Genomic DNA, 27,556 nt, shown 5'->3' on the forward strand with positions numbered 1-27,556 from the left:
AAGGATCATGTGAAAGAAGCAATTTGTGAGAAAGGCAAAAAAAATCCAAAGGGTATAATTTTCCAGAAACCAAGAAAGTGATCAGCTTTATCAAACGATGCTGAAAGGCTAAGATGAGAAATGATTGGCATTCCTTTGAATAGGACAAGATGGAATTGCCAGTGAAATTGATAAAACAATTTCAGTGGAGTGGTAGGAAACAAAGTCTAACTAGGATGGATTGAAAAGAGAAGGGAAGGTGGAAAGTGGAGATGGCAAAAGTATGGACAATAACAAATATTGTTACTAAACACCTACTGTGTGCCAGTTCTTGAAATATATTAGTTAACAAAAATTCAGTTCCTCATGGTGCTTATATTCTAGCAGAAGGCAACAGATAACAATAAACAAAATAAGTAGAGTATATAGTATAATAGAAGGTGATTGTTCTACAAAAAGGAAGGAGAATTTTTAGTTGGTGGAGGTTTGAGGAGAGAGAAAAAATAACTTCCTATAAGAGAGGAAATCGACTAAATAAAGGAGACTTAGAAAAACAGCATGATTGGATGTTTTCCTCATCAAGTTCAGCTATTCCAGAGTAAGTGTGTAGTAAAAGAGAACTGAATTAAAACACAGATAAGATTCTGAGTGTTAAGTATGACAAAGGCAAAGAGAGGAAAGGGAGTTAAGATTTTACATGAAAAATGATCATGGTTATCAAGCACAGTATCTGAACTGAGTACAGAGAGAAGTGAAATCATGAGGAGATAGTCAACAGTGAAAGTGGTGTGGTCTATACATTGAAGGCCGCAATGAGGTGAAAAAAGATTGGATACCTGCATAAATAATCCCATTAAAAAGTGGGCAAATGACCTGAATAGACATTTCGCAAAAGAAAGCACACGAATGGACAACAGGCATATGAAAAAAATGTTCAACATCACTAATCATCAGGGAAATAAATGCAATTCAAAACCATAGTGAGACATCATTTTACCCCAGTTAGACTGGGTATTATAAAAAAGACAAATAATAACAAATGCTGGCTTGTGTGAAGAGGAAAGGCAACTCTTTTACAGTTTCTGGGAGTGTACATTGTACAGCCACTATAGAAAATAGTGCGGAGGTTTCGCAAGAAACTAAAAATAGAACTACCATACAATCTAGCAACCCCACTACTGGGTATCCACCCAAAGGAAAAGAAATCAGTATATCAAAGAGATACCTGCATCCCCATGTTTACTGCAGTACTATTCACAATAGCCAAGTTATGAATTCAACTTAAATGTCTATGAATGGATAAAGAAAATGTGGTGTATCTACATAATGGAATACTATTCAGCCATAAAAAGAATAAAATCCTGCCGTTTGCAGCAAAACGGATGGAACTGGACAGCCATTATGTTAAATGAAATAAGCCAGGCACAAAAAGACATATATCACATGTTCTCATTCATATGTGGGAGCTTAAGAAAACGCTGACCTCACAGAGGTAGAGAGTAAAATGATATTTATCACAGGCTGGGAAGGGTGGGAGGGGATGAAAAGGTTGGGTACAAACCTACACAGTTAGCTAGAAGGAATAAGTTTTAGTGTTTGATGGTACAGTAGGGTGACTACAGTTAATAACAATATATTGTATTTTTCAAAATAGAAGCAAAGATGTGAAATGTTCTCAACACAAAAATAACTATTTGAGGTGATGGATATTCTAAATACCCCAATTTGTTATTACACATTGTATACATGTATCAAAATATCACATGTATCCTGTAAATATGTATAAATATTATGTATCAGTACAATAAATAAAAAATAAATATTGGAATGAGGGTATTGGGATAAGATGGTAGTCAGAAAAAGGGATAGGTAAAATTAGATTTGGGAGGTGATAAAGGAATAGGAATGTGGGAAAAGGTGGCTAGAGTAGAATAAAGGAAAAGAGCGTTGGAAATGAAGAGATCAAGTAATGGAGAGGCCAGGGTGTTGGATGTATCAGCTACATAGAATTTGAAGTCAACATGAGCTATGATGGGAATAGTATTTGGGAGGAAGAAAGCAAAAAGCCTGGTAGAGACAAAAATGTAGATGGAATACTTTAATGCCATGGCTTCAAAGAAGGTTATGGTTTTGATCAAGCAGGGCAAATATAAAGATCTTGAAAGTTGCCTGCCAGTTGCCTCCTTATGTTACATAAAGTAAGGAATTAAAAACAATAGCAAGTGAGAAGTCTACAAAAGCATCCTTTATGAACACATAAGTTTCAATTAGAGCAATAAAGAAAGAGGAACACTCAGAGAAGAGACTGAGGGATTCTGTTGATGGAAGACCAGAAACTCCAGAAGACAAAGTAGAAAGAATTTGGGTGATTGTAAAGGGGTAGGAGACTGGGTCAAATTAGGGAATTAAAAAGCCAAAGGAAGAGGAGAATCTGGGTGATGATGGGATGAACTGGTAGATTTCCTTTAATTCCTTCTATGGATGGACTTGCAAATAAAAGGGAGATTTTTATCAGAAATGTAAAAAGTCTTCAATCCAGTTCTAATTTTAAGTGTGTTCTTAGAATTTGTTTACTATCTTACAGGTACCTGGTAAGAAAAGAAGAAAAATCTTTTCATGAACACCTCTAAATGCAGCTCATAATGGTATATCAGTTATTTTATGGCAATTACAATTCCCTGAGAGTTCCAAAAGGGCAACCTATATAAGAGAAATTCAAAGTATGACCACGATGACATCACAAAGGAACACTTACTAAGAAACACTTAAGGCCTGAATGAATCATGTTAAATTTACATAGTCAATCAAGGATGTCTGCATTTAGAGAAAAGCAATCTAAAAGATTAACACTACCTGTTTTTAAGAAATCAATTACTTTATCATCAGTTATAACCCAACTGGTTAATGAACCATACTTGTATTTATATCATGCTAGAGTACAAAACAAAACATTAACGGTTTAAAAGGAAAAGGGTCAGTGTTCCCAAAAGGCACGGGAAAAAAAAAGGTTTTTAATATAAAACCTGGCTATCAATTAACTTAAGGGAAAAGAGTTTGTTAATAGGAGCTTTCAACTAACGGCATCAAATCCATCAAGAAGGTCTTCAGGAAAAAAACAGAATTGTGGGTACGTGAATGCTAAGCATGTGTGGGTATTAAAAAAAAAAAAGCAGGAAAAACATTACATTTTGATGAAGGATGACTTTGTTATATAGATAGCAGTATGATTCGTTCAGCTACTATGTACATATTATCTGTCCAATTTAGTCCAGTCCAGCAGCCTTCAATTTAAAAATAAAAGATGAGACATCTTCCTGAATCATAAGCCAGTGACTTAAACATTTCAGGTGATTAGAGAATCTGCAGCTAAAGGCCAAAATAACTTAGTTTACATTTCATAAGGATACCTGTAAACAAGGCATTTTATATCTATATGCCTATGTTTATCAACATTCCAAACAAACTGGCTGATATTCAAACTATACACAGTAATACTTTCAGTACAAAGCAGAGAAAGGTAAACTATATGTACGTACAAAATAATTTACTTCTTCAAAACGAACAAAGGAAGTACTAATACTACCGAATATTCTGAGAAACTGAAAGATATCTATCTAGGTAGAGTTTATCTTAGTATTCATTTATTCACCCAAGAAATACTAACTCAGGACCTAACATGCAGGTACAGTCCTAGTTGCCGAGATTCTGCAATAAACAAAACAAAGTCCCTGTTATTATGGAGATTTTCATTCTACTCTAGCACTCTAGTTAATTTTAGTGTTAACCTCTAGAAGGAATTCAGTTTTTAAACATTTCTAAAGTAAAGAATATACAAAATTAGTTAAAGTTCACCTTTGTCCTAGAACATCCTCCTCTGCATTTGACTTATTCAACCCTGAAAGAGTATTTTTGACTAGCTTCTAAATACAATTAATTGCTTGAGCTGTATTTAAGTAATACGCTTCTTCCAGTCTTGAGATGGTTTAATGCCAGTGGCATTCCTACAACCTATTTATTATTAAGCACTATAAGGGAATTAATCACTGAAATTGTTCAGAGGCCACATGAAGAAAAAATAGAAACCTATAAGAAATATAGAGTATTCCCCATAGTTCCTCTCTAGTCTGCTTAATTCAAATAAAATAATTCTAATCCTAGTCTGCTAACTAGTGGAGAATGGGAAGTGTTTTCTACTTAGTACTTAAAAGAGTCTAGGTGCTCCTCACACAGAACACTGTTCATTTTTTGAACTTCTTCTGGACGGCTCAAATGTTCAGCACACAGAGCTAAAAATCATGGTATTTAACTTTTCTGAGCTTCACAGTTCCTACCTGTTAAACAGTACTTACCCTCTTAATATTGTTTTGGCATTAAACGAGATAGAGCATAAAAAAGGTTTAGTGCTCAATCACAACTGATGGTATCAATCATCATCATTATCCCAGGTAGTGATATTCTCAATAGTAATAGCTTATATTTATCATTAGAACCATCTCAAAAAGCATAAGTTGGGAAAGACAATAAATTAGTTACCATAAGGATATTAGAAGATTTCTTTGTGTGTTTTAGCAAGATGATCAACATGCACATGTTCCTCAAACTAAGCAAAAGATTTAAAGTACCAGGAATACTAATGCCATCCATATCCAGGATCCCTAAAAATGACTGCATTTGGGATATTTTCAGGGAAAAAAAAATCTGCACTAAAAAGATGTTTTACCAACACGTCATAATGCTACTCCAAAGACTCAGAAGTATTTCCTGTCTTTAAAATAATATTTCTTGCCTTTTACTTCAAAGTAGAGTTAATAGTAGAACTCAAATGGCAAACTAACAAAGGAGTTAAGACCATTTAAAAGATATTGTTATTATCTTCTAGCCCCATCTTGGTCAGACCATTTGGAAATCTCTAAAATGATTTTAATGAAAGCAAATTTAAAAAGCCCAAGTAAACAAACAGAAAAACTTTTATGTTTAATTAAATCTGGAAAGTGATGAACTACAAATAAAGAAATTAACAAAGGCCTAAAATAAAGCAAAAACACTAAGAAGAATCTTTAATTTAAAAACTCTGCAATCTTTCAAAAGATGTTGAAGAAATCCAGAAATGGAGAGGTCACTAAATATCCAAGAACACTCACCCAACCATTGGTAGGAGACCTCTTGGAGACCCAGATGCTTGAATCAGCTGAAATAGTACCAAGTTTTTACTGATTACTCTTAATAGGGCAATGGAGCATAGGCTAACTCCATAATATCAAAAATTAAAGGCTATTATTATTGATAATTCTAGTTATTACCATTACAAATGACTCAAAGGAAAAAGAGACTGAGTAATGACTTCCAAGGTAAATGAAACTTACTGTGTGCATGTGTGTAAATGTGTATATTTCTTCCAGTTCTCTTAGTGATACAAGTCTGATAACATAATTCTTCCTGTAAGTGAATACTAACAGAGTAAAATTTTCTAAATTAATGTTACAAAATCCTTAAAGAAAGTATGTAAAATTATTGTTTTAAAGAGATGGGGTCTTGTTGCCCAGTCTGGCCTTGAACAACTGGGCTGAAGCAATTCTCCCACCTCAGCCCACCTGTTATCTGGGACTATAGGTACGTGCCACTGTACCTGGCCATAAAACATTTTTAACACTGTACTAAAAATTTTGAAAAAAGATTTGATTTTTGAAGATAATGCAGATTTCTCAACAGTAACACAAAGGAAAAGATTTTCAGTCTCTTGCTCTTAAAAATTATAGTTCTTAATTTTAGGCCTTTAAATTATATTAACGACTCTTCTAATAAGAGGATTTCCATATTCCAACATATAAAAGAACTTAGAACACTTAAGACTAAACAAAAGACTCTTGTATCACAGTCAAGTACTATTTTAAACATTATTGATTTAAACATGAAAGTTATCAATTTAGTAGAAAAATATCTAGTGATATCTCATTCCAAAGAGGAGTAAAATAGGGTCAACAAGTAGATGATGACAATATGGTAATGTTTTCTTAATCTCAAAGTTGAGAGAGAGAATAATCCCCCAACCTAAACATGCACCATAACTCAATCCAAAGGTCCAGGTGGTAAAAATAAGACACTCTATTACTGTGGGAACAGCCAAGAACAAAACATGAAAGGTCCTACATTTCTCTAATTCTCCCAAGTAACTAAAATATAAAAACTACTTCTGCTTGATACATGAGTGTTAAAGTAAGGGAACAAGTAAAACAAAAGCTATTTGGTTTGAGTAGTTTGGAGAGACAAGAAATAAAAAAGAACATTGATTTTTTTAATGTCTACTAAGCAAATTCAAGCTACCAAATAAATATTGAAATAGCAAGTCAGCAAATATACTCCAACCAAGCTGATAAGTGATTTCACTATTACATTATCAGGCATAGCTTTGCAATATAATATTATATATCTGTAACTTATTGAACATCAAACAAATTTTGAAGTGTTCAAGACAGCAATACAATAAGGAAGACCAGAAGCATAAGAAAAATTTTTAAAGGTGCCTATAATAGATGAGGAAAATGTGTGATAAAGTCAGAGAGATACTTGAAAATAGAATGCTGAACAGGAATGCCTAATACAAGACTAGTACTAGAATGATTGAGACTCCTACTGTCCCTAAAAATATAAAGAAAATTTAAGAATAAAGAAACAATAAAGAGTGAAGTAGAGAGACTGACATATAAAAAACTTTTGTGTAAAAAAATTCCAACATTTTACATCTCTATTGCAAATTTTAAATGACAAAGCATACCAATATTACCTTTCTTTCGAAAGAGTGCATTTAGGTAATTTTCTGCTTGGCATTCAATCTTATCAGTGTTGGACTGGCCCTGAGATGATAGCTCCTCTGTTGGTGTTGACTGTGAAGAATCAAGAGATGGTATACAATCCTAAAAGTATAAGAAAACAACAACATACAGAATTATCTTTTAATTCAAACATGGAAGTCCATTAAAAATGACAAAAAATTAATGCTCTAAATGCCCATTTGTTCTACTCTTTAAATTGTATTAAATTAGATAGAGGGAACATAAAATTCAGAATGAGTCAGGAAAAAAGAAATAGCTCTGATAGAGAGTCAAAATAACCTTATTCCTTAGCAAAACTACAGTCAAAAAAAAAAAAAAGAGCATATGAAACATACTGGTGAATAAATTCACTATATTGGCATGCCAGTAATGCAATCCTATCGGAGAGTTTTAACAACAAAGCAGATGTGTTTACCCACTAATCTGACCAAAATTGGTACACGTTCTCAAGTTTTCAATTCTTCTCAGCCCTTCTCACAACAGTAGAAAAGAAATCAGAATTTCCCACCACACAAGAAGATGCTGGTTGCATAGTTTATGCCCCGTATACAGTAGACACTTACATATTTCATCATTTACACAGGAGATAATTATGATATCCAAAAGACTTCAAGAGTAAGTGAAAGGCTAAAACAGCACATTATTCCCCTACTATTAATTTCTAAGAAATCAGATTGTAGGGTGGTCTCAGACCAAAGTAGGCCTTCAAGCTCATCCCTCTATACCTAAATACAAAATAGACCTGAACTAAACTTAATGAGTCAGGGTAAGTAAGAGTAAGAAAGAAATGTGAAATAAATAAGTTAAAAAAAAGATGAGTTTTCTAAGATTTTCACCTGCAAGTTAAGCTAAATGTTAGATTTCTAATATGACTTTAAAATATTATTTTCGTTTACCAAAATCAAATACTTAAACTTCCACTGTGAGTCACAAATTTTCAAAACAAATTAAGATTAAAAAAAAACTGTGTTACAATTGTGCATTAGTTTAAAAATAATTTCATAGCACTAAAACTTACACTGACTGCTTCTCTCTGTAGGTTACAAAATGAACATTTTTCATCCATAGACCAGTCAGTCAGCTCTTCTGGTTCACAGTCTTTAAAAGAGGGAAAAAATTCATTAAATATACTAACTTTATTAAAACAAATAAAACTACCACTCTCCACAGCAATGGCTCACATAATAATAATTTTTAAAAATCTAACAGTAATGGGAGAAGAACTAACTTTAAAATTAAACTCACAACATCTAGAAATAAACAGAGAAGGCTGTAAGGAGAGTAATCTGCACTATTATGGGACAAAATAGCAAGAACAATGAGCTGGTTATAAATTAACAATTTTCCAACAATAGGGTTTTAAATATCATCTAACTTTCTGAAAGATTCAACTTATCATTGTGCTTTAATTTTATTTTTGCTATGAAAGGAATCAGAACAAAGGGGGAGATATCTGGAGGAAATAAACTTTGCACACCATGAGAGACAACATAAAATAGAGAAATAGAAGAAAGCACTAGAAAAGCCCACAGATTTCAGAAAATGGAATGATGCCCAAGAAAACAAGTAAAAGTCTATAGCTCAAAAGTCAGAACAGATTTTTATTAAATTGTTTAAAGGCTTTGTGGCAAGAATTAAGAGTAAAAATCAGGTAAACAAATAAGGTATACTATTTAATATAAAACATAGATTTTTTTTTCCAGAAGAATATTCCTTATAATCCAACTGTCGTAATATATTAGAGAATTTCTGGAAAACTAAAATAGTTCCTACTGAATTTTATGAAGGCATAATAATATTGTCATCCTAAATATATCTGGCATAGACATGATTTTAAAACTTAACCCTTGCAGCAGAAACTCTCCCCAATTTCTATTCCCAAATAAATTCATATGCAGAACCTCAAACATAAAAACCATTATCATCTAAGGCAGCTATACTGTGACTGATTTGAAAAACACTGGTCTATCACTGCAATTTTCATACTTTTGAAATACATGATGAAGTTGAATACACGTCTCTGCTAAAATGCACAGAAAATAAAGTTTTTCTTTTTTTGGAATGCTAATGAATAAATACTAGTTAGGATCAGTAGCTAGGACTCCCCTAAATCAACTCAGAAACACTGATCAGAAAAGAAGATAATATGTTGGAATATAAAGAACATAATAACAACTCCCTTTAATTTCTGCAGTAGTACACAAACTTATTACTAATATCTACATAAACTTGGACAGAGCAGGGAATGGAAATTAAGATGCGGTGTAGGGTAATGGAAAGATAACTAGATTTGAAGTTTCTGAAAATGTGGGGTGGAATCTCAATTACTAGTTTAAGCTTTTCAAGCCACAAAGTTGTTTTAATTACCTTGTATGTGAATAAGGATCACATCATCTAACTTATTTATGGATTAAATGAAAAAATGTAAAAATACTTTATAAACTATGAAGCACCATACAAAAGCCAGTTATAAACAAGACAGAATTACCAGTCATTATTTTTTAATCCTATATGATTGTATGTGATTTAATAAGGTCAGTTTGCAGAAAGATTTTAATTAAATTTTAATTAAGAAAACTGGTCACTTTCTGTAAAACCTGACAAATCAAAAAGTTTCAACATTCTATATAATTAAAAACCCAGCTCCTATAGAACTGTAGCTATGTAGGCTTACGTAGGTTTCAAACTTTCACCCCCTCACTAGGACAGAATCACCATACAACGTAAGAGGAACTTGGGACCTAACGCTCATGTGAAGATGTTATTCCCCACTCACAGCCTGAAGTCCAGCTGAACCAGATCACCCATAAGCGTGCAAAAGATTTTGGAGTTGTTTTGGAACTGTTGTGCCAAAAACATGATTCCTATGCCAAGCGTAACATAATTCTGATAGGTCAAGGAAATCTTACTGCCCTTTTTTTTTTTTTCTTTAAATCAGTGTCTCATTAGAGAATTTTTGGAAAATAGCTTGTAGGCTTCAGGAAGGGGTATTTTTAAAAAATAGCTGTACGGTTTCATAGTTTCAGTGATAAATATCCTCAATCAAGGGCCAACAATTTTAGATTAAGACAATTGCCAGTTGTAAGATAATATCAAGGCATCCTGAGATTGTCACTTATTTTAGGTATTTTAGGAGTTCTCCAAGAAAATGTTAATTACAACAAATGCTTACACAGTCAAATAAATGGCAATGAATAATCAATTGAATATAAAGACCATTAAATTTTTCTGAATTCAAAATGTATAGCTTTATAGCTTTACTTACAAATATTTAATCACTCTTTCTATATTAACTTTTTATTTTAAACCAAACAAATGATGTTTGGTGGGATACATTTTTCTATATGGAAAAATAGCTTTTGAAAAATCAACTCTAGGCCAGATTTTCACTCTCCCCAGGTTATCTTTCATGTCATTAAAAACTAAATAAATGCTGAAATAAAACATTCATTTTAATCTCTCAAACAACGAATAAGATACTCATCTCTAAAAGATGTTATCTCTCTTTTTGAAACTGTAATGCATAAACTCAAAAAAGGTTAAATTATATATCTTATAGAAATAGCTTCATTAGTAAAAGGTAACGTCATAATTAAAACTAATAGTCAATGAATGACAAACATCAACCTTTCCACCATGGATATATACTCTTATAGTTAAAATCTGGCTTGAATCATTTTATCTAATCCAGATTTTGAAATAGGAGAACCCTAGTACTGAACTTTTTGTGGCTTTTCCACATACTCATGTGGCCTCAGTCAGGCAAGTTAACTTGAGTTTCAGATTCTTTGTTTGAAAAAGAGAATAATAATTGCATGTTAAAGCTGTAGTAAAAATTAAAGCATGTGTGAAACACCTTAACAGATGTAATTTTTATTTTCTTCTAAATAACCTCATTATTAATAAATAATTTTTGAGTGTTTTAATGCTTTTTGGTCCCTTTAATCCATAGGCTGTAAATTTAGCGTTTCCAAAGACAAAGTTCAGTGAAAAATGAAAAAGAAGAATACTGAGCTAGATTTTTCATGAAGATCATGAAACACTGGTTATAACTGTATTGGTCTGAGGGAAAGATACTAATCAGTAGGCAATACAACTAAAAACTGATTTTTCATTATGAAATTATATATTAACTATATTGAAAAGTACAAAGGAGAAAAGAAAAATTCATAATCCCATCATCCGTAGACAATGATTAACATTTTGTTATAGATTCTTCTAGTTTATATTTTATGTCGCTTAAAAAACTAGGATCAGCTGGTTCATTGGGGAAAAAAAATCAGTAAAATAAACCTCCAGACAAATCTGGCTAGCCAATCAAGAAAAAAAGAGAAAGCACAAATTTTTAATACTAGAAATGAAAGACTGGCCATCACTACTGATCCTATGGGCATTATAAGGATAATAAAGGAATATTATGAACATCATGCTCACAAATTTGATAACTTTAAATAAAATGGACCAATTCCTCAGAAGACACAAACTACCAAATCTCACACAAGGTAAGACAGATAACCTCAACAGCCCTGTACCTATTAAAGAAATTAATAATTAAAAACCTTCTGAAACAGAAAGCACCAACCCAGATGATTTCCATACAATCTGTCTCTAAAAACAGCAGCAGGGGAAATATGTCTTCACTTACTCTACGGATCCATCATTGTCCAAATATCAAACTCTGTCTGAATAGATACATCACCCAAGAAGATACATAGTGACAACTAAGCATATGAAAAGATGCTGAATATCATGTCATTAGGGAACTACAAATTAAGGCAATGAAATACCACTATATACCTGTTAGAATGGTTAAAATCCAAAACACTGACATCAAATATTGGTGAGGATGTGCAGCAACAGGAACTTTCATCCATTGCTGGTGGGAATGCGAAATGGTACAGCTACCATTGAAGATACCCTTACAGTTTCTTACAAAACTAAACATAGTCTATCAATGATGCTCCTAAATATTTACCCAAATGAGTTGAAAAAATTTGTCCACAAAAAAATTTGCCTGTGAGTGTTTATAGCAGTCTTATTCTTAATAGCCAAATTTTGAAAGTGAGCAAGATGTGTTTCAATAGGTGAATGAATAAGCAAACTGTGGGTACATCTATACAACGCAATATTATTCATCAATAAACAGACATGAAAAGTAATAGAGGACCCTTAAATGCACATTTCTAAGTGAAAGAAGCAAATCTTTAGAAGCTACATACTATATGATTCCAACTATATGACATTCTAAAAAAAACAAAACTTTAGAGACCATAAAAAGATTAGTGTTTGCCACAGGTTTGGGGAAGTGGAAGGTATGACTAGGTAGAGTTTAGGAGACGGTTTTTGGCAGTGATATGCACTGTGTCTGATACTATAATGATGGATCAATGACACTATGCATTTGGCAAAACCCAAAAAACTGCACAACACATAGAGTGACCCTAATGTAAACTGTGGAATTTTGTTAATAATAATTTATCAATTGGGTTCAATAAAATATGCTAATATACAGGGACCTGAAGGCAGAGGAAAGACAGTACATGGAAACTCTCTGTACTTTCTACTCAATTTTTTCTGTAAATTTAAAATTGCTCTAAAATATTTTAGTTTAAAAAATTAAAATCATATTATACCTTTATACTTATTTACCACAAATATTTCCCATACTCAAAGTAATTTTTGGTTAAGTATAGTCCATCAAAAAGATGCACTACAATTTATTTAGCCAAATTCTATTACTGAATATTTAGCCTGTTTCTCCAGTCTTTGTATTACAGGCATTATGATGAATATACTCAGGTAAGTCTTCACTTCAGATAAGTATGTATCAAATATCAGGTTGGTGCAAAGGTAATCGCAGTTTCTGCCTTTAGTTTTAATTGCCATTTGCCATTACTTTTCTTTTCTTTTCTTTTTTTTTGAGATGGAGTTCCACTCTGTTGCCCAGGCTGGAGTGCAGTGACACAATCTTGGCTCACTGCAACCTCTGCCTCCCAGGTTCAAGCGATTCTCCTGCCTCAGCCTCCTGAGCAGCTGGGATTACAGGTGCCCGCCATTACACCTGGCTAATTTTTGTATTTTTAGTAGAGATGGGGTTTCACCATGTTGGCCAGGCCGGTCTCAAGCTCCTGACCTCAAGTGATCTGCCTGCCTCGGCCTCCCAAAATGCTGAGATTATAGGTGTGAGGCACTGCACCCGGCCATTTGCCATTACTTTTTATTGACATTACTTTTTAACGACATTACTTTTTAACATTAAAAGTAATGGCAAAAATCACAATTACATTTGCACCAACTTAAACATACATATGTGATAAGAGCTAATATAATTTGTAACTAAAAATAACATTAGATTCTCTGGCTTTAATTGTATAATATAAATAATCATCAATTCATATTAGAAAACTACCAACTTCTGAGTAAATACTAGGCCATGAGTTCCTAGTAAGAAGAGAACTTACTTATGCACCTTTTATTCCTTATTGCTAATCACAGCATCTAAGACAAAATAAGCATTCAAAATATTTCATTAAACACATGTTATTAAAAAGTAGTTTTGTTGTCTCCATCATAGTGTTAACAGGTAGAAAACATGATATTAAGCCAAGTATATTAAATTTCAGTCAGTACTATAAGTCAAGGGTCAGCAAACCTTTTCCATAAACAGCCAAATAGTAAATATTTTAGGTTTTGCAAGCCATACAGTCTCTTCACAACTACTTAATTCCATCATTATAGTATAAAAGCAGCCATAGTCAAGGAATGAGTGAGACTATGTCCAATAAAACTTTATTAACTGAAAAATTAAATTTGAACTTCATATAATTTTCATGAAATGTTAACTTTTTTAACCATTAAAAAATGTAAGAACCATTTTTAGTTCATAAGCCATTCAAAAACAGTCAACAAGCTGGATTTAGCCCACATGCTGTAACTTGCAAATCTCTGATACAAATAATGCCTTTGATATGTTGCCACACCTAGAGAAAAAACAGTAAGCATTTATCAATTTCTACAGGCCTAATGCATTGAGGTTCATGCCACATACAATCTATTCATATTTTTGTAAATATACATAGTCAGGTATATAAAATCAGATGGCCCCAACCAGATGAAAGAAACTGGCCTACCAATAAGACATAAAATATTAACTAAGGTAGGAAATGAGTAGTTTTTGATTAAAAAGTCCTATGACACCAGAAGTGCAGTTAGGGTAGATGGAGGAGCAAGACAGGCATAGAGTACTGGGAACTTATCTAAAAGTACACAAATGTGTGAAGTTCGTGACTTCTTGGAGACCTCACTCCAAAAAGAGAGAATAGTTATGCTTTCTTCATAGGGACAGTCATAAGACAGACTAAAGAAGATTTTGTTTCTAACAAATTAAAAATAAGCAGCACTCAAAAGTTTCTTTCAAAACCACTCAATCTGGAGGTGGTTGCGAATTAAATTCAAAAATTAAAATGTAAACCTCTCAAAACACTAGCGTGTAAGATAAAAAGTCTTTACCTTTAAAATGCTGTGCCAAAGTTGATTTTTAAGGTAGTAGGATGAACTTTAGAATATATTTTTCAAGAGAAAACAGTAGGTTTGCAAACTAAAAGTATAATTAACTTAAATGTATATAATACGCATTTAATTTCATAACTAAAAAGAATTCAGGATAATATACAAGAATATACAAGAATTATATTATCCTGAAGGATGGCTGAAGAAACATCAAGTATGGGTTAAATTCTTGATTCTTTAGATTTTTCCTTTGTTCATTCGTAAACTCAGCAGAAAAACTGGTTAAACTAAAATTAGCATTGCTTAAATATTTCAGATAAAAATACTTAATTCAGTGCAAAACTATGTTAAAATAAGAAATGATTAAAATTAAGAGATTTCAGGAAAAAAAGCTCTCTTAAGCCATAAGAATAATAAAACACTGGAATGGGTACATTTTGGAGTCTCCACCCTTAAAGTCGTGTTGTGTATGGCTATCATTCCATCTGACTGGTAATATATTGCTGGGATATCTTTCGTATGTACTTTCAGCTTTGTGATTCAAAACTGAATTACCCTGCTCAACATTAACAAAGACGAGCAGAAAACTTCTATCACCACTATCACTTCCTTAACTTAAAACATGTATTTATACAAAAGAGAGAAGGATCCTTAGAGATACTTTGTGTCTCAGTAGAATGGAAAGTACCATAGTACGGTGGAAAGTAACAACAGCACATAAAACTGACCAGATAGAAGATCCAGAAATAGCTCAATCAAAAACCAAAGCAGAAAATCTAAACCAACACTACCCATTTTGTAAATGAATTGTACTATAACATTTCAGATATATCTACAAAAATGTTCTCTCCTTGTGCTCTACATTTCCAAGCAAGCTATAAAACAGCTAACCTGTTTATGTGGTATTGCAATTACATCACAGATCAAAAGCTTCCAAGAGTATCTGAGCTAGAGCCTTTGGAAGAGAAGGCTATAATAAATAACAAACAATATAATGTAAAATATAAAACTCTGAATACACAAGGTAGTATTTCTTGGAGTGGCAATCCGAGTTCCACGCTGCCTGTATCATGAGAAATAGAACATAACAGCTGCAAACCTGTAACCTACATTGCCAGACAGCAGCCAGGAGCCCAAGGTCTTCAATGGGCAATAAAGGCACTTTTGAGCACTGACTAGTTGCTACGAATACAAGGTTTAACGCCATATCCTTGTCTTCAAGGTTTGAGAACCTCAAAGGCCTTAAAGCTGTTGCAATACATTTAAGATAATCCACAAGTTCTCTAAAAACCTCATGGGAAAGACTGAAAACATGCTATGTTCCTATATTCTTGCAAGATCCCATTCCCATCCCAAGGACAGTTTAAGAAAACACAGGTTATATGTCAAAGAAAGTGTTTATACATATGAGAACCCAAATAAAATTCTATTTCCTTTATGGTTCTGTAATTTATAATATTGGATAAAGTTCATCTGATATTCCACACTAGCATTACACATATAATATGATCAAAATGACTGGAAAAACTAATTGTTGGTAAAAATAGATAACACTCTAAGGGAGGTCTCAGCCATAGACCTCCCTTTCCAATACTGGTAAGAGTTTCAGTAAGAAAAATACAAAGTGTGCTATTTAAAAGTTTCATAATTTTCATATTTTAAAAATTATATAACACATGTTTGATTTTGGAAAAAGCCACATATATAAAAGGAAACCATAACTATCCATAATCCATATTTCAAATATAACCATGACAAACATTTTGGTGTCTTTTCTTTCTAGTCCAAAATATACACACTTTTCTTGTTTTTGTTTTGTTTACAAAAAAAGAATGAGTCAATATACAGTATATATACACTGCACTTGCTTTTCTTCAGTCTAAAAATTCTTCCACGTCATTAATAAACTCAACAACATAACTGTTAATATCTGCATATATCCGAATTATAAATATAAAATATTAAATAGCCCCTTTTTAAATACATAATAGCAAAAAAAAAAACTAGAAACAGCTTTGAATGACCTATAATGAGCAGCCTTATACAGAATTCATCTTTTGCATACTTGATTATTTTCTTGTGATACCTAAAAATACAGTGTAGTTATGTGTTTTTTTTGGCTTTGAATATTTATTGATAAAACTGCTTCTTTTAGAATGGCTGTACTAGTAATACTTAGGAGCTCAAAATTGCATTAATACACAAAAAATCCTTTTCCCAACCATACTTTAAAAGCACTAGATTTTATCATTAAAAATACTTTCAATCTGATAGTAAACTTGTTCTTTGGCCTAAACTGTATAAAATATAATGGTAATTTAAAAATTTATGAGCAGGATGTAACACTTTGGGAACACATCCTAAAATAATAAATTGTACTCAATATTTAAAATTTATATTAAGAAATTAAGAAAATCTTTTAAGTTACTACTTAGTAATATCCCTTGGATATGATAGTTGAAAAAAAATCAAAGCAGGTCACGCCTAATAAGAAATGTATTCATGTTAAGTTAAAAAAAAATTTTAATTGATCAAATATTAGCATCATTGCTACAATACCACTACCAAGGACACTTCTCCTTTGAACAATAGCAAAAAAGGCTCTACTTAATTTTGAAAACTATGCCAGTGAAGAGACAAGTTTATAGGTTAGAAATATGTTGACCTTACAGGTTTAGGTGACTAAAGTGACTGCCAAACTCAGTAAAACTAGAAAAAATTAATCTCCTGACTTCTACTCAATATTTTCTATAAATTCCTCATTTAAAAAATGTTTTACAACTCTAGCTCTTCAGATATGAGAAAGAGATGTCCTAACAAAAACAAATAAAAGGAAGTCAATATATTAGTTCACTTAGCCATTGTTTCTTCCTTCCCAATATTCACGTGTTTCACTAAGACAAATATTAAAAGAACAAACAAAAGTAAAAATGGGTGATAGCTTTTTAGAAGGCAATTATTCAATTGAACATTTACTTAAATTGAATCAATTAAATAATTCAATTAAAGTTTAATAATTTGATTAAGCAATTACCTAACTCAATTTAATTAACATTTATTTATTTAAATCTTATTTAAGAGTAAGTTAGGGTGTGGAATCAATAAAACAACAAAAATTAAATTACACCATTGACCCCCAAACAAGCTTTATTTTCTATTTTGATTTAGTATATAAAATTTTTTTAAAATATGGTATGTAATAAAAATATCTGGATTACTTTATTAATTTTAAAATATTTTCTAATTAAATGGGATCATAAATTCATGTTTAATATAAAGTTAGTATAGAACAACAATTTTTCATTTGTTAAATAGGATGGGAAATGACAACTTTTTAATAAAATTTTAAAAATTACCTTCAAATAAACTGAGGTCTCTTCGTAGCCGTGGTCCATAAAGCCCTTCTAAAATACTCTCAAAACCTGTGTTTTTAGAGAGAGAAAAGTATATTAACTACTAGAAAAGTTACATTTTACAATTTAAAGTCATAAACTCTGTATCAATCAGCAAATTAATTTAACATACCATAAATATTTTTCCTCTAGCTGCATTAAGCTGAAGTAGGCAATATACAACATAACAGTCACACAATGACTACCAGAAATTACATGACTGTAAAGAAATTAAAATATCAAAATGGAAATATTCACTACTAAAACAACTAAACAACTTTATCATTTATAAGTATTCCTGGGTAAAATATTATGGGCAGATTTTGTATGTAATAATCTTGCAAAGAGGGGAAGAATAATTAGAAGACACATAATTGTTTATGTTTGTTTTAAAAAAGTAAATATGAAAAAAAGCATCTTTAACATCAATTACAAGAATGAGTAAATGAGGGTCAATAGGGAGAAATCTTTCTGTTAAACATATGATGTATAAAATTTAAACCTACTTGTAAAAATCAAAACACAACAATTTGGTCATTGGTATAGACTGCCCTAAATTTTAGGTAAAAAAAATTACTGAAAATCTTACCAAGTTAACAAAACCCTAGTTTATTAATTTCCCAAGTATTCCACTTTCTGGACATACTAGTTTTAAGATTTTACAATTTTCAACTTTGAAGTCTGTAACATATTTAATTTTAAGTAACAATCAACTACAGACATCCAAAAAAAAATATGATCCTGATGGCAAAATAATTGAGAAGCTAAGAAAAGGAAATAAAGTAAGCCGTGTGTGGATTTGGGAGGAAAAAACTAAACATGGCATGACAGACCCTATAAATCAAAGAAAAAGTAGATTTTCTCAGTGGTATTCCTAAAATGTAAAACATTATTAATACTTCTATAGAAATATTTCATAAGTTATAAGATGCTTTTGAAAAACATTAACATCTCCAAAATCAAGACTCATCTTAGAATCTACTGTCATAGTAAAAAACTAGCCACAGTTTTTCATTTAATAAAACATGAACTACTGATGCATCCTACAACTAATAATGTCTTAGATTTCACAAAGTAAGGTAGCTATCATGATACTTGGTAAATATGTAATGAAATAAAATCTTTTGTGAAATGACAGTACTAGTTCCCATGAGTAGAAATTTCCTGGTAAAAAAGTGAATGAACTACCTACTACTCGAGCAAGCTATCATACTGGGTAGAGACTCAGACAGATTAAGCCCAAATCCTTCTATAGAAGGGTTATTCTATTTTAGAGTAGAAGATACTCTATTTTTCTGTCATCAACGTGCTTCAGAAATATTACTGCACTTGTGAGCATCTGTTGCTGATAACATAGTTCCTAAGACTGATCAAAAGTGTATTAGTTGGTCTCATTATAGTCTTCATGCTACTATCTCTCTTCCGCATTTTATGTCTCTTTAGCTTTCTTTACTGCATTTTAGTTAATTTCTTCTACTATCTATTCCACTTCATGAAATTCTTATGGTTCAATCTGCTGACAAATACATCTTTTTGTTTAAAAAAAGTCAACTTTATTGAGGTATAATTTTCATACAAGGTATCCATTTTAAAAATAAAGTTCAGTAACTTCTGAAAATCCATACTTTCATTTTGCCAAGAACACAACCAAGACAGAAACTATTTCCATCAACTCAAATGGTACCCTTGTGCCCTTCTGAGTAATCACCTGGAACATCCCAAAGCCCATTCCAAAGCATCTTTTCTCCTGTAATGGTTTTATTTGGTTTTGGTAACAGAGTAATGCTGGCCTCATAAAGCAAACTGGGAAATGATCCAAACTTCACCACTTTTTGAGTTTGTGTATTATAATATTTATTAATTATTAGTCAGACTTGGAGCTCTCTTTGTGGTAAAATTTTAATCATAAGCCCAGTTTTTAAAAATCAGTAAAAAACTATTTAGGCTATCGATTTCTTATTAATTCCGTTTTGGTAATTTGTATAAATTACAGCACTTATTGGCAAAAAAGTTGCTCAAAAGATTCTTTTAATACCTTTTACCATCTGAAGAATCTGTAGTTGTGTCCCTCTTTCATTCCTGGTATCAGTTTAGGTATCGTCTCTCCTTTTTCACTGATTACTTGACTAAAAATTGAGTAATTTTATTGATCTTTTTACAAAAGATCAATTTTTGGTTTCAATTATTTTCTTTCTTGATCACTCATTTTCTATGTTTTTCATTTCTGCCCTTTCCGCTTTATATCCTTCTAATTATTTTTTATTTTCACTGAAACTTATTTTTCTAAGTTTTTAAGGTGGAAGCCTAGATCACTGATTTGAGACCTTTGTTCTTTTCCAATAAAAGCATTTAAAGCTATAAATTCCCCTCTATTCACTACAATAGCTCTATCCCATAAACTGTGATATACTCTTTATTTTCATTTAGTTCAAATTGTTTATAATTTCCCTTATGATGTCTTATTTTACACATAGGATATAAATGTGTTGCTTAATTTCAAATATTTAGGTATTATTCAGAAATCTTTCTCTTTGCTGAATTCTTTTGTTTTTTTTTTTTTTTTTTTTTTTGAGACAGAGTCTTGCTCTGTCACTCAGGCTGGAGTGCAGTGGCGTGATCTCGGCTCATTGCAACCTCCACCTCCTGGGTACATGCGAATTCTCCTGCCTCAGCCTCCTGAGGAGCTAGGACTAAAGGCACATGCCATCACGCCCGGCTATTTTTGTATTTTTAGTAGAGATGAGGTTTCACCATGTTGGCCAGGCTGGTCTCAAACTCCTGACCTCAGGTGATCCATCCATCTCAGCCTCCCAAAGTGCTGGGATTACAGACGTGAGCCACGGGGCCCAGCCTGTTATTGAAATGTACAAGATTCTTTGTGGTTGTAAAACATGTAAGATTACAGTCATTGTAAATTTCCTGACACTGAATTTATGGATAGCATACGATATACACTGGTGAATATTCCATGTAACACGGAAAAGAATATGTGTCTGTAGTTACTGGGAGGAATGTACTACAAATGTTAATTTTTAGCTGATTGATAATGTTCTTTGGGTCTTTTATCTCTCATGATTTTCTGTCTTTTCTCCTTTTCTGCCAATTTTGATGCTCTGTTATTGGGTACATTTATATTGCATATTTTTATGTCCCCTTTGTGAATTGATATCATCATTATAAAATACTCCTCCTTGTCCTTGTTCTATTGTGTCTACTGTTATATCAGCTACACCAACTTTCTTATGATAAGCAGCATTTTCATTATGTATTTTTTTTCCAATTCTTTAACTTTTAACCTGTCTTTATATTCAAATTGAGTTTCTTGTGGACAACAGAGTTGAATCTTGCATTTTTATTCAGTCTGAAAATATCTGTTTTTTGAGGACAGTGTTTTAGACCATTAAAATTGAATGTATTTATTAAAATAGTTGGATTTATATCTGCCATCTAATTTGCTATTTATTTCCTCTGTTATACATTCCTCCCCATTCTCCACTCCACAACATTATTTTAAGTTAAATGAGAAGTTTGTAGTATTCCATTTTGTTGCCACCATAAACTTAATAGCCATACCTCTTCTAGTTTTTTTTAGGGCTTGTCCTAAGGTTTACAATATTCATTTTAGCTTTTCACCATCTACTTTAAAACATTATAGTACCACTTAGTATGTAATGTAAGAATCAATACATAGTATGTAATATAAGGATCAAATCTCATTATATATAACTTACTTAAAAACATTTTAAATATATTAAAACATTAGAAAGTCTTTTAAATTTACTCACAATGTCACTTTTTTGTGTTTGTAGACCTATGCTTAAAGATCTACTAGCTACCATTTTTCCTAAAAGACAAAATCATTTGTCTCAATTTTTTTAAAAATGTTGTTTTGAGTATAAAGTTGTAGGTTGACAGTTTTGGTACACTGAAGATGTGCTTTCACTGTCTAGTGGTTTGCATAGTTGCTGGCAAGTTTACAATCTTTCTTTCCTCTGTTCCTCTGTACTTCATAATGTGCCTTTTTCTGGCTGCTTTTAAGATTTTCTTTTTACCATTGATTTTCAGCAGTTTCATGATTATGTGTCCTGGCATGGTTTTCTTTGTTGAGCTCACTAAATCTGCGGAATTATTTTGATTATTGAGCTCACTAAATCTGCAGAACTATTTTGATTTCTATGGCAGATTAGTTTCTATTTTCTAGACTTTCATGAGAATCGAATCTTACAGAACAGACTCTCTTTTGTGGGGGCTGGTCTTTTTCACTCAATAGAATAATTTTTAGCTTTCTCTGTATTGTTGCTGGTTATCACCAGTTTATTTCTCAGTATATTCCATTATATTAGATATACTACAATTTTTAATCTATTCAGAAGTTGGTGGATATACGTTTTCATTTTTCTTGTGTAAATAATTAACAGCGTAATTGTAGGGTTACATAGTAGGGTTACATTTAGTTTTTTAAGAAACCAAACTGTTTTCAAAGTTATTGTTATCATTTTACATTTCTGCCATCTGCCATCCATGTATGAAAGTTACCATGGCTGATTCACATCCCAATCACCACTTGGTTAGTTGTGTTTTTCTTTTGCTTTCTTCTAAAAAAATAATAATAATAAACAGTGATTTGTAGAAAACATTCTAATGTCTTCATGTCTCCACGTGGTTTTAATTTGTATTTCCCTATTGACCATCTTTTCACAGGCTTACTTCAGATACCTCTGTTCAAATCATTTGCAGAATTTTTAATTGGGTTGTCAGACATTTTATTACAGCATTATAAGAGCCTTTCCTATTTTGTTTTAAAATATATTCTGGATACAATTCCTTTGTCTAATAATATATGTTGTGAATATTTCTCCTAGTCTATCATTTGCATTTTTGTTTTCTTAGTGGTGTTTCCCAAAGAACAACAGTTGTTAATTTTGATGATTAATTTACCCAGTTTTTTCTTTACAGTGGTTTTTCTGCTCTAACAATCATTTTCTTTATCCCAAGGATGCAAAGACTTTCTCCTAAAAGTTATAGAGATTTAAATTTTACATTTAGGTCTGTGGCCCATTTTGATTACTTTTTGTGGATGGTGTGAAATGACTGATCTTTTTTTTGTTTCTGTATTGGTATCTATTTGATGCAGCAAACTATTTGTTTCTACCCTAAATCCTCCATTTCCCTCTTATGTTCACGTTACCTTTTTAGTCCTTGAACATAACTTAGCAAACTTTAATAGCAGTTTTAGTATACTTCTTTGCAATTTCGATCATCAATTATTTCTGGTTCTATTTCTACTGATGTTCTCCCAATTACGAATCGTATTTTTCTGCTTTTTTGCTTATCTAGTACTTTTGCTTGAATGCCAGACATTGTGAATTTTACATTGTGAGTGCTGGGTTCCCCATTTTTTAAAGGGAGTCAGACCATGTTTATTCAGGAAGGTAAGTTACTTAAGGTTCATTTTGAGGTTGTTAAGGGGCTGGGCACAGTGGCTCATGCCTGTAATACCAAGAACTTGAGAGGGTGAGGTTAAGAAGATCACTTGAGACCAAGAGTTTGAGACTAGCATGGCCAACAAAGCAAGACCCCTTCTCTACAACATCTAAACAACTGGCCCAGAGTGGTGGCACACACCTGTGGTCTCAGCTAATTGGGTGGCTGAAGTGGAGGAATGCTTGAGCCAGAAATTGGAGTCTGAAGTGAGCTACGATCACATCACTGTACACCAGGACTGGGCAATAGAGCAAGACCTTGTCTCAAAAAAAAAAAAAAAAATTTAGCTTTCTTGGCTTCAATGACTGCTTTCACTTTGGGTGGTGGGAACTTGAATAATGATTGCCAGCCCTGTATAAGTTCTGAAAATTGTTTACATTATAGGTTCCAGAAACTGCTTTCCCAAAGGTGTTATTTGTCAGGTTTTATGGATGTCACCCTACACACACGAACTGGTTTTCAGCCAGATTCAAGGGCACTGCATGCTGATTTCTTGAGCTCTTTCTCTCTGCAGCTCTCTCCGTTCTGGTACAATGCCCTCATAAATTCCAGCCACTCACAATACACTAAAGGCAGATCTCTGCCTTCTTTTTTTTATTTTTTATTTTTTATTATTATACTTTAAGTTTTAGGGTACATGCGCACAACTTGCAGGTTTGTTACTTATGTATACATGTGCCATGTTGGCGTGCTGCACCCATTAACTCGACATTTAGCATTAGGTATATCTCCTAATGCTATCCCTCCCCTATTCCCCCACCCCACAACAGGCCCCGGTGTGTGATGTTCCCCTTCCTGTGTCCATGTGTTCTCATTGTTCAATTCCCATCTATGAGTGAGAACATGTGGTGTTTGGTTTTTTGCCTTCTTAAGTCAGCAAGCCCACTGGGCTCTTTTTAGGCCAACCCTGCCTGTGCTATAATCTGCAAATTACCTACAGGCAAAAAAGCTGGCATGATCATATGGCCTAAATCATTAGTTTCCTTCTTCTCAGGGACCAGTTTTGTGCTCCCTGTTTTCCACTGTCTGTGCATATATGGTCCAGTTTCCTAGCTGTCTACAGGAGAAGATAAGTTGAAACTCTATTACTTCCTCATGCACAGAGGTGGACATTCATCCTCTGACTTGTTAATTTCAGCAATTTATACAAGCTTTATTCTGTTCTTTTTGAAAACTTAAAAACTTTTTAATAGCTCTCCATACCTTACAGATATTTAGGTCTATAATTTATTTCTTTAAATATGAAATATTTTAAAATCAGTGTTAAAAAATTAAATTGGTATCTAATCATTTCAATACTTTTTTCTTGAATAAGTCTGTTTCTGCAGTCTGATGCCTCTTGCTCATCTTGCCCTGTTTCTTCATGCAATTAATTCAGTACTTACTGGCTTTTGCCCTCAAAAGATCAAATTCCCTAAGGCCTAGAATGGAAGTGCTCTCCTCCAGAGAGTTCTAATACCCAGTACCCTTGAGCAAACTATGCTACATGGCAAGGGGGAAACAGGCTGCAGATGGAATTAAGGTTGTTTATCAGCTGACCTTAAAATAAGATTATCCTGGTGGATTCAACATAATCACAAGGGTCCTTAAATTGGGAAGGAGGCAGAGGAGTCAGAAAAAGAGAGATGAAATTGTGAGAAAGAATCAACCAACCACTGCTGGCTTTGGAAATAAAAGAAGACCTCATGCCATGAAATGCTAGCAGCCTGTAAAAGCTGGGAAATGCAGGAAATTTGATTCTGGCCTAGAGCTTTCATAAAGGAAGACGGCCCTGCCTACAGTTTGATATTAGCCCAGTGAGACCCATTTCAGATCTCTGACCTCCAGAACTATAAGATACTAAATTTGTCATGTGCCACTAAACTTGTGGTATTCGTTACAACACTAATAGGAAACTCATACCTGCTTCAAACTAATTTCATGGCTTGAAGTTCCTTGATTGACTCAGGGTACAGATCTACTAGAGGGCTGGTCTGTGGCAAATTCAATATTTGATATTTTTCTACCTTTACTTTTCTTGTCCCGCTCTGATCATCACCAAAGCAAACCTCTGGGACTGGAGAAAGGCAAGATGATTTAGATTGACTTGCTTTTATTCTAAAGCATAACTCTTTGATGTCACAGCTTAACGTAAAGACAATCTCCCATAGAACTATTTGGACAGGCTATTGCCCTAGAATTGTGATCCTCTTGTTTAAACAGCCATGAAAACACAAATACGTGGTACTAACAAAGACTTCGAGCTTAAGCAGCTTTTTACCTCTGATTTTCTACTTATCTCTAAAATTAGCTGGGGTATTCTCAACTGCCTTTTTAACTCTTAGCCATTTTTAACTTTTTAAAAATCCAGCACTTTTCATTGTTTTTAGAAGAAAGGTTGATTCAGAGCAGGAGTCCCCAACCCCCAGGGCCATGGACCAGTACCAGTCTGTGGCCTGTTAGGAAAGGGACCACACAGCAGGTGGTGAGCAGCGGGCAAGCGAGCATTACCTCCTGAGCTGTGGCTCCTGTTATATCAGATTCTCACAGGAGTGTGAGCCCTATTATCAACTGTACTTGTGAGGTATTTTGGGTTGTACACTCCTTATGAGAATCTAATGCCTAATGATCTGAGGGGGAACAGGTTCATCCCAAAACCGTGCCCCCGTCCATGGAAAAATTGTCTTTCACAAAACTGGTCCCTGGTGCCAAAAAGGTTAGGGACCACTGACTTAGATAACTTAACCCTTCCAAAGACCAAAATTCATAGTTCTTTAAGACTAATTACACTATAGAGTTCCTTTGTATAAGTACATAGTTACCTATTTCCCTACTGAAAGCTATATAACTTTTTTGTTGTTATTGTTATTACAAACATTGCTGCACTGGAACCTTTCATAAACGGCTTATCCTGTCCAACTGGTAGTTTCTACTGAGTAGAAATCTTTAAGTGGGATTACTTAACCCTAGAGTATGAATATTTTAAACTTTACTATAATAAATATTGCATCGTATGGCTGAATCATCTTAACAATCTTATCAGCAATGTTTGAGTTCCTATTGTCCCCAAATGGTCACCAAAAGTTATCATCAGACTTCATATTTGTCCAACACATGAATACAAAATTATCATTTTAATTTGCAGTTCTCTGATTATTACTGAGTTTCAGTATATTTTAAATATTCTACTTTCAGATTTCCTTCAGCCAGACACGGTGGCTCACGACTGTAATCCCAGCACTTTGGGAGGCTGAGGTGGGCAGACTGCTTGAGTCTGGGAAACATGGTGAAATCTCATCTCTCTCTCTATAAAAAAAAATTAGCTGTGGGTGGTGGCATGCACCTGTAGTCCCAGCTACTCAGGAGGCTGAAGTGCAAGGATCACCTGAACCCAGAAGGTTGAGGCTGCAGTGAGCTAAGCCATGATCACGCTCCTGCACTCTAGCCTGGATGACAGGCTACAGTCATCCAGGCTTTTCTTATTACTTTTATTTTAGGTTCAGGGGTACATGTGCAGGTTTGTTATATAGGCAAACTGATGTCACAGGGGTTTGGTGTAGACTATTTCATCACCTGGGTAATAAGCCTAATACCCAATAGATATTTTTTCTGATCCTCTTGCTCCTTACACCCTCCATCCTCAAGCAGGTCCCAATGTCTGTTGCTCCCCTCTTTGAATCCATGTGTTCTCATCATTTATATGGTAGAATATGTAGTATTTGATTTTCTATTCCTGTGTTAGTTTGCTAAGGATGATGGTCTCCAGCTCCATTTATGTCCCTGCAAAGGACATGAGCTTGTTCTTTTTCATGGCTGCATAGTATTCCATCGTGTGTGTGTGTGTGTGTGTGTGTGTGTGTGTGTGTGTGTGTGTGTGTGTGTGTGTATACAAGATATTTTCTTTATCCAATCTATCAATGATGGGCATTTAGGTTGATTCCATGTCTTTACTATTGTGAATAGTGCCACAATGAACATATGCATGCATGTGTCTTTACAATACAACAATTTATATTCTTTTGGGTATACACCCAGTAATGGGATTGCTGGTATGAATGGTAGTTCTGCTTTTAGCTCTTTGAGGAACTGCCCACAATGCTTTCCACAATGGTTGAACTAATTTATCCTCCCACCAACAGTGTGTAAGTGTTCCGTTTTCTCTGCAACCTTGCCAGCATGTTATTTTTTTACTTTTTAGTAATAGCCATTCTGACTGGTGTGAGATGTTATCTCACTGTGGTTTGATTTGCATTTCTCCATTAATCAGTGATACTGAGCTTGTTTTCATATACTTGTTGGCTGCACGCATACCTTCTTTTGAAAAGTGTCTGTTCATGTCCTTTGCCCACTTTTTAATGGAAATTTTTTTTCTTGTAAATTTAA

General features: G+C 33.2%; 1 protein-coding gene across 15 annotated transcripts in view; it reads right to left on the bottom strand.

The window, feature by feature from the left end:
- Positions 1-27,556, bottom strand: part of LCORL (ligand dependent nuclear receptor corepressor like) — a 185,293-nt gene that overhangs the window by 113,843 nt on the left and 43,894 nt on the right. For 11 of the 15 annotated variants that reach the window (XM_034958348.4, XM_063603739.1, XM_055111233.2 and 8 more), the window contains exons 2-4: positions 17,675-17,740; positions 7,828-7,907; positions 6,761-6,890 (exon numbers count right to left, since the gene is read on the bottom strand). In XM_034958348.4, the coding sequence (XP_034814239.2) occupies positions 6,761-6,890; positions 7,828-7,907; positions 17,675-17,740 (276 nt within the window). Of the gene's footprint in view, positions 1-5,120; positions 5,168-6,760; positions 6,891-7,827; positions 7,908-17,674; positions 17,743-27,556 lie in introns of those variants that run through there. The other 4 variants (XM_063603735.1, XM_063603736.1, XM_063603737.1 and 1 more) reach the window with 3 other exon arrangements.

The sequence above is a fragment of the Pan paniscus genome, chromosome 3 (assembly GCF_029289425.2).
Source record: "Pan paniscus chromosome 3, NHGRI_mPanPan1-v2.0_pri, whole genome shotgun sequence".
Classification (NCBI taxonomy): Eukaryota; Metazoa; Chordata; class Mammalia; order Primates; family Hominidae; genus Pan; species Pan paniscus.